This window comes from Molothrus aeneus, chromosome 2 (genome assembly GCF_037042795.1).
Source record: "Molothrus aeneus isolate 106 chromosome 2, BPBGC_Maene_1.0, whole genome shotgun sequence".
In the NCBI taxonomy this organism is placed as follows: domain Eukaryota; kingdom Metazoa; phylum Chordata; class Aves; order Passeriformes; family Icteridae; genus Molothrus; species Molothrus aeneus.
In genome coordinates, this window is record NC_089647.1 from 30,798,876 (window position 1) to 30,811,358 (window position 12,483).

Consider the following 12,483-nt stretch of genomic DNA (forward strand, 5'->3'; position numbering starts at 1 on the left):
TGACAATGTGGGTGAAGATCTGAAGAACAGATCAGTAGAAATGACTAGTAACACCATTAAGCATTTTTACTGAAATTATTATGAGATTAAACAAATGCAGACAAATGAAAGCCCAGTTCAACAGCAGCACAGGGTACCAAAGCTCCCATGTACGTGCAACACAGCTCTTCAAAGCTGAAAGCTTAAAAGACACCCCAGTGTCACCAGTAGAGAGGAGAGAAATGAAGGCTTACTAGTCACTTTTGGAAACGAGACATAATCCCTGGTTGGATATTAAGTGGCCAGAAAGTGGATTTAGCAAGTCAACTTGCAGCTTTTGGCAGCCACAAGAAAGTCCATTGGCTTGTTCTGAAGGTCAGTGAAGAACCAGAATGGGTGAGGCAGCAGCTGGGATCATCAGCAAAACTTAATCACTGAAAATCCATGAAATTCAGAAGACCGCAAATCTTTGACTCAAAATGTTATTTCCATCTTACCATATGGATGCGGGACCTGGAACTCCACCAAAGAAATGTCTAAATGCCTTCCAAAGCAAATGCCTTTGGAAAATACCAGGTTTAAATGGAATAAGATGCATAACAAGTAGTACTGAAATGCTATTAGGACAGTATCTTCAATCCAGAAGACACGATGGAAATAGTTTGGATGTGTCCAAAAGGCAAGGGGAAGCAAAAGAAAGAATAAACAATAATTTTTAAAAAACCAACCAGAAGATAGTTCAGTCAATAGATATTCATTTCTGTCAATAGATTATTATTTCTGTAATAGAGAGAACAAACATAGAGCATTTAAAAATTCAGAGCCCATGTGGAGTCTGGAGTAGGCAGAGACAAAAAAGCTTTTGAAGCAACAGAAAAGAAGAAGCAATCTGAACACTTAATACAGAAAAGTCTAAGAGCTGTTCTCAACTGGTCCTGCCTCAAAACCAGATTTAAACTATAAATAAAAATGTTCCATTTCTGACCCAAGAGAGAACTTCCTACCCTGAACATACATCATTTTGGGGTGAGAATATTCACATTTGGATGGAGAAGTTCATTTCTAGGCATTAGTGTAATGCAGACAACCAGGCTGATGCAAGATTTCCCAAATCAGAACCTTCTCCAGGAAAAGTGCACAAGAACTCAGCAAAAAAATAGGAACTAAATACGAAAACACAAATCCAGAGATGAAATCAGCTCCCCCCTTTTCCCCCAGGTTGCTGGATTTAGTCCAGATTCAATGGAGAAACGGGCACTGCTGGCTATCTTACACAGCAAGAAACATATGCTTCCAGCACTCAGATTTTCCTCCTGTCCTTCAAAGGCACAGCTTCCAGGCTAAAGACAGCTAAGAACAAATTTTTTTTTGACCAAAGCTGCTTTTAAAATATTTTTAAAGATTTTCTACTTAAACACAGCAGGTATTTAAGTTGCTGTGTGACTAGATATGACTGATGACATATGTACGGTGGCACTGTGCAGGCTGGCACGCTGACCTTGAGGAAATCCTCTTTGTGCATTGCAAGGTTGTGGCAGGCATGCCTTGGTGCAACTGTGTGTGCCTGGCAGCATGCAAATGGTCTGGATCTCTTCTTAAGGTCTCAGGTCTGTTTTTTGTGAATCCACACAATGAATATTTGTTTTTTCTGTCACTTATCACAAAAAAGAAAGAAAAGTGAACATAGAATTACAGAAGATCCTGAGCTGAAAGGGGCCCACAGGCATCACTGACGTCTAGCTCCCAGCCCTGCACAGGACACCCCAAGAGTCACACCATGTGCCCAAGAGCATTGTCCAAATGCTTCTTGAACTCTGTCAGGCTTGGTGCTGCGACCACTTCCCTGGGGAGTCTGTTCCAGTGCCCAGCCATCCTCTGGGTGAAGAACCCTTTCCCAATACCCAGCCTAAACTTTCCCTGACACGCCTTCATGACGTTCACTCAGTCCTGTCACTGGTCACCACGGAGAAGAGATCAGTGCCTGCCCCTCTGCTTCCACAGCAGTTGCAGACCACAGTGAGGTCTCCCCTCAAGTCTCCTGTTCTCCGGGCTGAAGAGCCCAAGTGCTCTCAGCCACTCCTCATAAGGCTTCCCCTTCAGAGCCTTCACATCCTGGTGGCCCTCCTCTGGACACTCTCCAACAGCTTTGTATAGAATACACCGGCACCCAAAACTGCCCCCAGCCCTCAAGGTGAGGCTGCCCCAGTGCAGAGCAGAGCAGGACAATCCCCTCCCTTGCCAGCTGCCAGGGCACTGCTGACTCACATTCAACTTGCTGTCCAGCAGGACCCCCAGGTCCCTTTCCTGGCACTGCTCTCCAGAATCTCATCGCCAGGCTGTCCATACACCCAGGGTTGCCCCATCCCAGGTGCAGAATCTGGCACTTTCCCTTGTTGAACTTCATATGGTTGTGACTGCCCAGACCTCTCATCTGTCCAGATCTCTCTGTAGGGCCTCTCTGCCTTGGAGGGAGTCAACAGCTCCTCCCAACTTATTATCATCATCAACAAACTTACTTAGTATCCCTTTGAGTCCTGTACCCAAGTAATTTTTTAAGATGTTGAAGAGCACTGGCCTTAGGACTGAGTCCTGCAGAAGCCCACTAAAGATCAGTCACCAGCCATGATCTGCACTGGCTGCATCTACAGAGCCTTCCACGTTCACTGCCAATTTGCTGTGGTTTAACCCATGATAACCACATGATAACCACAAAGCTGGTTTCACTTGGCAGCAAGGTGGAGAAACTACACAGAATGGCAGCAAAATGTCCCTTAGCTCTACTGCTGCTCTACAGGCACCCTGAAGTAAATAAAAACCTCTCTCTCATTTCTTCCACCTCCTGAGATACATTTTGTGACCACTGTAAGGTGCTGAAAGATCCACCTAAGCATTATGATAGGAAACTAAGAGTTTAAAGACTTTAAATGATTACTGAAAGGAAGGGCCATTTATATTAAAAGCAATAATTTCCAAACCTTTTGGGTCAACTCATCTCAGAGAGAGACCCTTGATGACCTTGGCAGCCTCATCATCCAAATCCCTGAGAGCTGTATTATGTACTTCTCTGGACTAGCTGCAATCCATTTCCACAGCTTCACACATCCTCAGCAGTTTGTGAGCAGCTCGGAAGCCCCTGGCTCAGGTAGAAACCATAAAGCCAAGGTGAGTTTCCAGCTGTGAGAATGACCCTGAACACAAGTGCAGCCAAATCACTGACTTGCTCTGTGCCTTGGTTTCTCCATCAGACCAGACCTTTCCTGGCAGATGTGGTCTCCCCAAACACAGCACGTGGAGCCCCAGTCGCCTCAGCTGCTACTGAAATACAGATAAATAATTTTTGTTCTGCCTTTGAGTCACTAATATAAATTATGTGCTTCAGTCTGGTAAACACTTTTGCATCATATCTTCCATCTGATAGTTGCTAAAAGGGGAAAAAAAAATGTTTCAGTGTCACTTCTGCTCTCTTTCAAAGAGAAACAAAGCCGGCTTCCTCACACACTTTCCTTAAGTACTGTTTGTCTTTCTTAAGTTCAACCTGTGCTTTGCCACCATTAATCTTTTATATCCACCATGGACTGCCAGGACAATCAGCCAACACTGAAGTCATGACAGATAGCTGAGGATTCACTCAAGCTGTCTCAGCAAAGCCAAAGCAGCAGAAAAATACACCAGGTTCACCCCCCACACAACAGACGGGCTCCTTACCTCTGTGGGCATGTCCACCTCAATTGATGCAATGCCTCAGAACACACACAGGTTAGTCCTAACCAAACCAGTTTGGGTTTCAGCAGCTGAAGAGCTGCCCCAACACGTGTGTTGGCAGCAAACAAAACAAAGACTGTCCACCTTCAAAGAGAGCTGGGCTACAACAGCTCTACTGCTTCTGAGATTCATGGGCTCCACGTCGCACCTTACAGAGGCGTAAGAAATGCTGGGTTAGAGAAACCTCAGGAGGTTTCTAGTCCAGCCTTGCATCTGAGGTGTCCCTACATCAGGTCATCTGGAATCTTCTCTAGCCAAGTCTCGAAAACCTCCAAAGACTGAGACCCTGCAGCCTCTGTGGGAACCAGTTCCTTTACACCATGACCCTCTTATTGGAGGGGCTTTCCTAAGACCCATCCTGAACCTACAAATCTGGGTTGTGGTTGTTGCTCCTTATTTTGTCACCTTCTACAATCAAGAGTTTGATTCCATCGTTCCCACAACTATTCTTCAAGTATCTGCCTGTTACTAGATCACAATTATCATGATGACAATACATCACCACCTGGCTGTTTCCAGAAAATGCTACAGTGGGCAAAGGAATGCAGCCCCACACTCAAAAAAATGACCCTAAAAGGAGGGGGTAGGACCTCTTCCCCTCTTGTAGGGAAGAGGTCGTGTGTTTTGACTCATTAGCAATGATGCAGCAGAGAAACGAGTTAGAGAGTGGGACCTTTGTGCAGAATTGCACAAGAGAGCTGGTGTAGCAGGAGTGCTGGCAGGCATTGCCTTTGCAAGCAAAATGCACCCCCTGACCTGCAAAACCTTCTCTGGTGGAACAAGTGTTCATCCCTCCTGTGAATCATTGGGCAGATTACAATAGCTAAAATATATGATGGTCTTTTGGGATCAAGCTGGGAGATTACATGGGAGGAGCAGGGTGCAGCAAGGCAGTTTGACAGATGGAATAAGTGCAAACTCATGGAGTTTCAGTGCAATCAAAACTTTCTACAAAGAACTTGTCAGAGGACTTCCCTGAGTCCCATCAGGAGATCCGGGTGACATAATCAGTGCCCTTAAGCCTCTTAGCTACCCCTCCCTGCATCCAGGCTCAAAACCCATAAATTCACCCAAACCAGCACTGGAAGGAACTTCTGGAGAATTTGTCAAATTTATTCCACTGCTTCTAAACAGATTCAGCTCTCTGAGGTGGAGTTTGGCCAACCTGCACTTCAGAACTGCCATGATGGAGACTCCAAGCCCATCCCAAACCATCTGTTCCACTGCTCCACTCCTCTGGCAATCAGAGGTTAGGAAGTTTTTCCTACACTTGTTTCCCTTGCTGCAGCTCAAGCTCAGCACTTCTTGGCCTCCAATCACCAGCCATGTAGAACAGTTTACTCCCTTCCCCTTCACAGCCACCTTTGGCATACTCCAGGACTGTTATTTCTCTTCTCAGCCCTCTCATCCCCAGACAACCCCATTTCTTTCAGTCTTTCTGTTTTCTGTATCTTTGCTCAATTTTTGGTGCTTTTCTCTGGCATGTCTGCAACTGTTTCCTATTTTTGTTAATGGGTAGAGCATCCCGAATGAGGCATGGCACAGCTGAGCATGGGAGTGACTGATGAAAACTCCTTAGAGAGAAGACAGAGAAAAGGAGATAATTTTGCACAATACCTATCTTTTGTTCTTTGCTGCAGAATAAAGAGATGTTCTTTCTTCTCCCTCCTATAAAATTTCATCCCAATCAGCACTGTGCCAAACTCTACCTGGCATCTCCACTATTTCACAGCCTATGATAACCCTGCACTAATGGTCCTACTTCAGTCCACATCCCACATTCTCATTTAAGGAGGACATCCTTACAATGCATTTTGAGGTGGGATATGAAGGATCTACTTCAGGAACCAAAATAAGCCCTTCATCAAGGAGTTGCCCCTAGGAACAGGGCTGCAATCAGTAAATCAGCCCTTTAACCTCTTCTCGCTTGTCTCATCAGAGAGGAGCAGCTCTTCCAATGACCTTGATTAAACTGGTTTTGCTTGATGTAAGAATGAAACTGATGCACAAGGACAAACCCAGATAAACCAGCTGGGAGGAAAAAAACCCAAAACCCAAAGCACTAGAGGACTGTACAACCGGCACACGATGAGAAGCTTTTGTTTTAGTCAGAACTGCAGACATACATCTCAGCCAGACAGAAAATACTCTGACTTCATGGTACATAAATGAGCAGGCAGAACACACTGATCTAACGATAGGGAGCTGAGCTGCTCTACGACAGCACTTGTTTTTCACAGTGCTTCCCTGCCAGACAGTCCAGCCCTGAGCCCATCATGCCGGGCAGCGGACAGACAAAAAACACTGCTCCAAACCCACGTCTCACACAGGAGACAACAGACAGGCACGTCCAGCAGGAGAGGACCAGGAGACAGTGAGTCAGTACAGGACCAGCACAACATGCACTGGTCTCAGCTGGCTGGTCGCACAACTAAAGGCCAGGGTTTTGTTTAGGGATTGGTTTTTTTTTTAAATTTTTTTTCACATGTGCTTTAAGGAGGAGCCAGGAGGAGAATTAAAAGACAGTTTTGTGCTTTGTGGCTGTGTACAAGGAGACCCTTTCATGCATGAAAGTCAGAGAGGCAAAAGGTAGGAGCAGGCTTTTTAACAGGGTCTGGAGCAACAGGACATGGGACAATGGTTTTAAACTCAAAGAGGGTAGATTCAGACCAGATATGAGGAAGAAAATTTTTTTAAATGGGGGTGGTGAGCCACTGGCACAGATTTCCCAGAGAGGTGGTGGATGCTCCATCCCTATAAACATACAAGGCCAGTCTGGACAGAGCTCTGAGGAACCTGGTCTAGGTGAAGATGTTCCTGCTTATCGCCAGGGGATTGGGATAGATGAATTTAAACCTCTCTTCCAACCCAAACCATTCAATGAATGTACAAGAAATGTTTGTCTGAAAAAAAGCAATTAAGCATGAGGATGAGGGAGCTTGATGTCCCAAGCAGAGCAGAGGTGAAAAGAGATATTTTGGTACTTCAATTACTTTTGACCTTCAATTGTTTGCTTAGCTTTTATTATCAATATTACAGTAGCATTTACAGCCAAACTGCCCAGAGTCTACATGAACCCCTGTCTGCAGTTATGAGGCTGAAAAAAGGCACACTTTGTCTCAACCTTTAAGCAGTCATCGTTTGATCATTTTAATGTCCCTCAACAGAAGAGAAACTCACAACACTGGTATTTCCCAGAGCGTTGTACAAATAGGTCCCACAATCTCACATAAACACAATCCTCTGAAGTGAAACAGAGCAGGTACTGCTGTAAATGCAGATTAACGCTGCACAGATCAGGTGTGGAGAAGAGTCCCCTTTCTCAACCACCCTGGGTGGAAGTCACAGAGAAAATTTAGTACTTTCCTTTCTTGCCACAGATCTCCTTGAAAAATAAAAGCAAAACAAAACCAGGCTTATAAAAGCACAGCACTTCAAGGACAGCGTTAGCAACACACCCATGTGCAGACACATACATTTGAAATGCACTTGTCAAAGGAAAAATAAATCTATCCTCTCCCCTGTGTCAATACAGCCAGAGCAGGAACTTCAAACCCCATTAGCAGCATCCTGCAGCCTGAGATTTCTCCTCTGAGATCTCAAAGCAGAACATAAACTGAAGACATAAGTAAAGTGGCAAAGCCAGCGATTCAGCACCTTCCCTTTGAGGCCATACAAAAGCCGGCATAAACCGTCTTTTGTGCGTGAAAACCAAAGTCCAACCATGTGGGTTTATTGTGGACAAAGGCAGGTTTTACAGGAGGAAAGCCATCACCCTCAGACAAGCAGCTTTGCTTGCCCACGGCTCTGGACAAGCTCTGAGCTACACTCGAAGAGAGCCTGATCCACACACCAACACCCTAAATGCACACCACAGCTACATAAACACACTATCAATAATAATGCATGAAAAAGCAAAGGGACGAGGCACCACCAAGTGAAACACAGTCCAAGCTAAAGGCCAACACTTTCAAATCCAGCCACTGATGCAGGAAGCTGGTGCAACTGGTGTGACTGGAAGGGAAGTCCCACTGACCACAGCGCCGGGACCGCTTCAGCGCAGAGATCCCCTCGAGTGACATCTGCCAAGCATCGCTTCCTGCCCCGCCGAGGCTGCGTGGGATGGCCGGGCACATCTCAGCATGGCTGCATTTCCTCTTGGGGCAATGAGGATGTTTTGAAAACATAGGTGGCTTGCAAAGCTCTTTGGGATGTATGTGGATGAAAAGCACTCTTATGCACATCGATAATTAGCACTAACCGCCGGCATGTCACACCCTCCATGTAGAGCATTTAGCAGATTTATTCAGCTCTTGCTGGAATGCCAGAGCACAAGCTGGATATTCAGACAGTGATGTGAGCGCCCTTTCATGGGGCAGATGATGGGGAGCTAATGATGTTTGATGAGTTAAGGCCATTGGTGACTCAGGATCAGCAATTAGTTGATTTCTGCGGGAGGAAGGTGCTTTGCTCCATTAAGCTAAAAGCATCCTCCACAGTTCAGCATGCACAAAGTCATTCTGTCCACCTCCCACAAAGCCTACCTACCCCTTCATTAGGGGGTTGATACTTCCCACATAAACACTCAGGTTTACCTTACTGGATTCCCCAGCCGTTGCACCCCTCAGCCCTGTGCCAACCTGATATTCCCTGGAAGAGCATACTGCACACAAGGAAAGAATTGCCAAGAGCAACTGGACACACAGTCTAATGCAAAGGGATGTGGTACCACTGATGTCTATGGGGCTGAATCCATTTTGGGCAAGGTTAGTAACACTCTATCACAAATCAGACACAACCCCAGTCCTGCTCTAGCCTGCAGTATGGGACTACAGACATCCATCTCCCTCTCAAGGCTAGACAGTGATGCTTCCATCAATCAATAACAGGCACTGGGGAGACACCAGCTGCACTTATTCTGCCTGCCATTCCCCAAATGCACGCAGGCAAAAGCAACAGGACCAAAGGATGATCTGGCTGGTGTCCCCCCAGGAAGGGAGAGTATCCAGCTCCCTCCCAGAGGCTGCATTCCAGTCATCTGAAGGCTGGCTGAGGCTGGTCATTGGTGTCAGGGAGTGGGACCCTGGACATCCCCAGCTATGTGCCCAGTCATAGGACGGCAGCACGATTCTGAGCGCTAATGCTCGTGGCACATGGCAGGAGCGTCAGGCGGAGGACGCAAAGAACAGTTATTTCTTTCAATGAGTGGGGAATGTGCCAGAGCTGGCATTTGGACCCTCTTTTTACAACTTCTTTGAAGTGTTTGATCTCAGCCGCTAACGACACAAAGGCTATCGAAGCGCCACTGGTGCTATCTTCAAAGGGTTCGGACGTTCAATGATTAATAGGAACCCTGCACGGGATGGGGGAGAGCGACTATTATGGGAATGTTGGGGGAGATCCAAGATGCGTTAGTACCTTTACTCTTTGGGACAAGGTACTCCCAGCCTCCCCTAAAACAGACGACTTCAAAGGCGGGGGTGTGACCGTCGCAGGTCCCGGGTGAGCCCGGCCACCGCGGGGCGCAGCCAGAGCGGCCCCAGCGCCGAGTGTCCGCTCCGGCCGCGGCCGTCACCGCCCATCCCACCAGCCCGGGGCAGGAAGCAAGCCGGGGGGCCCGGAGATGCTCCCACCCGCCTTCCCCGAGAGGCGGGGAGCCAGAAGCGTTCGTTCCCCGCCCGGGCAAGGGGCACCCCCGCCCAGCCGAGCCTCCGCGGCGCCGGGAGAGGCGGCGGCAGGTGCACCCGGGCTGGCGGCGGCGGAGCGCGGATGGAGGCGGGGGGGATGGATCCCGGCTTTCCCGGGGCCGGGGTAAGGATGAGGTGGGGTGGGCAGAGACTTACGTATCTCCGTAACTTCTTCTCCGGCGGCGACTTTCGGAGCCAGCCCGAGCACACCACCTCCCCGCCGCTCATCGCGGCAGCCGGGCGCCGCCGGGCGCTGCCTCCCGGCGCTCAGCGCCGGCCGCGCCGGCCCATGGAGGGCGGGCGGGGGTGGCTGGGTGGGTGGGTGAGCGGACGGATGGATGGATGGCTGGATGGATGGCTGGAGGGAGGGAGGGAGAAAGGGAGGGAGAGATGGAAGGATGGATGGGGGGCGGCGAGCGCCTCCCCCCGCCGCCGCGGCCGCTCGGCTGCGAGCGGGGAAGCAGGAAACTGGCTCCTTCCCGGCTCACCACGCCTCCGCCCGCCCGGCGCCCTGCCAGCCGTGTTAAAGACACAAACCCCGCGGGGAGAGGGGCTGCCCGGCCCCACGCCGCTCCCGAGGGGCTGCCGCTCGTCCCTGTCCCCCCACACTCATACACTGCCTACAGAGAAACTTTATCTCGTGTTAGAGATCAGCAGGTGATCTCTAACAGCGCAACGTTTCCTTAATTAAAAAGTACAGCTCCTCCCAAACCTCTCCGCCGTAAGGTTTCATTACCCCAGGACCCTTCCTCTCTCTTGGTGGAAAAGGTCCTTGTCACCTCGGAAAAGCGAGGCTGGCTTTAGCCTCTCTGTGCTCAGGGGCTTGTGCCTGAGATGAAGGTGCCATAGGAAAACAAAGAGGTTGAGCAAGAAACAGCTAAACACCAGTGATGCCAAAAACTCTCCTGGAGAAAAAAAATAGCAATAAAAAACCACGAGGGGAATCAATAAAAGCTTCGTCTTTTATTATTGATTTTTAAGTAATGGAGCAGTGGCCACTGAAAGGGGATTTGACTGCCATTGGAGTCTCATGCAGACAAGCCAGGTTTTGTATTACAGTGTATCATACCCTGGCTGAGATTCGCTATCAACTTTTAGATCTAGAAACACTGTACATTTCAAAGCCTGATCCTCTCCTCCCCAGCTCAGTAATAAAACATCTCTCCACAGCCCTTTGAGTTGGGTTATGCTCTAACCTTTATGCACTGCACCCTTTAAAGCAAAACTTGGGCATGGCACCCAAAAAGCTGAGTCCTCTTAGCCCATGCTCATGTGGAAAACACAACAATTTGCTAGGGATGAATTTCTAAGACCTGTCTCTATACAACAGCTCTGCCCCAAACCTGCTTGGGCACATTCAGTCATCCCTGCCTCAGCTTCTCTGCCTGTCCAACCTCTGTGGGCAGGGATGGTCCCTCCTTATGCATTTGTGCTGTAGCTGGTGCAATAACAACTCCATGCTGGCTGGATGTGCTACTGTATGTCACACAACAACAACCTTTATATAATGTCGCTCGAGCAGGGATCTTGCATCACTTCAGAGCAGTAATTGCAACTTGCAGTGCCTCTGGGAGGTAGGAGCAACACCTCTTTTCAAGATGGGGACAGCCCAGTTAAGCCATATGTTGTTTATCATCTTTGTGAATGCGTAAAGTAGGGGAATAACCCCTTACAGAACAAGTCAGTCATTTGTAAGGAATGTATTTTCTCAACAGCTTTGTTTTGCTGCCAGTGAAATGCAAAGGCTACATAGGAAGATTTTTCTACCTTCTCACTACCCAAAGGAAGGGCTTGATCCTATTCCAGTGCTGGGCATTCTCTGCAGAGAGAAGCTATGCTCAGATCAGCTTGCCCATCTCTGCCAGTGCAGTGTGCATGATGGGGCTGAGAGCAGGGAAGGATGGAGAGACCAGTGCTGGCCTCAGCCGGCATCGCCTTATTCAGTGCACTGGAGCCATATCAATTTACACTGCATGAGAGCCAGAGTCTCACCTGCAAAACTCTCCTGGGTTAGAGGCACTTTGTGCATTTGTAGACAAAACTGTGTGCCGGTGACCTGCACTTGAGAAATCTTCCCAAAACACAGAAATTTCAGGGAGGCCAGTGAGCTATTGGGTATTTAGAAAGACTCAATTAAGAACAGATGATCATGATTAATAAAAAGGTATCATGCAAAACTATCCCATGGTGTATGTTAATGATTCACAGGTTAGGAATCCACTCATACTGACACCAATGCAAAGTGGTATCAGTTTGAATACCAGTTGCAGAGAACCCTGTCTGCATTTTTATGTTAACAACTTCTATCACACAGAGTTGGAACACTTCATTTGGGTGATGGATGTTTAAAGAAATGCTCCACAATTATCATTGTGTGAATTGGAATGAATTATTCTACATGTTCTATGACAGCCCTTGGTTTATCGCCCTGCTCCCTTGCTGTACTATTCCTTCTCTCCACTCATCCCCTGTTCTGGATCACATTTACTGACTTGGTTGTATCACAATATATATCTGAACAGTGTTCAAAACATGCAGTACCCCTGTGAATTCTTTTTTCTGTGCTTTTGGTGATACCTGACAGGTATCTCAGTTTGCTGGGACTTTTGGCTGGGAAATGGGTTGCATTTTCTGTACATTTGAATATGCTGCTGTTCTCACAGTGACACAGAATCACAAAATCATTAAAGTTGGTAAATGCCTCCAAGATGATTGAGTCCAACTGTAATATAAGCTCTGTGCAGAAAAATGCTTCAGACAAAGATGCTGCACGTGAACGTGCCTCCCCAATTCCACTGTGGCTGTACGCAGAGTGGGAACAGTGAGTTAATTCTGGCATCAGGCTTCCAGATTACATATGATCCAATGCATGTAACTTTACAACGCCTTATAATGCTGGCCCTCCTTAAAGCTTTTGGCCAGGAGGATACACAAATACTACCCTCAGTGCCCCTGGGAGTTAAAGACCATGTCTGTCATGAGCACAGCTCGATTTGGCAGCGCTTGCACGTTCGTAACAGTTTTTACCAACTTCAAGCTGTTCCTCCAACCGGCA

The 12,483-nt window shown here is 47.8% G+C and overlaps 1 protein-coding gene across 2 annotated transcripts in view; it reads right to left on the minus strand.

Moving 5' to 3' along the window:
* GAB2 (GRB2 associated binding protein 2) overlaps positions 1 to 9,656 on the minus strand; it is a 93,067-nt gene extending 83,411 nt beyond the window's left edge. For both annotated transcript variants that reach the window (XM_066572308.1, XM_066572307.1), the window contains exon 1: positions 9,585 to 9,656. In XM_066572308.1, the coding sequence (XP_066428405.1) occupies positions 9,585 to 9,656 (72 nt within the window). The remainder of the gene's footprint in view (positions 1 to 9,584) is intronic.
* Between the last annotated feature and the right edge of the window lie 2,827 nt (positions 9,657 to 12,483).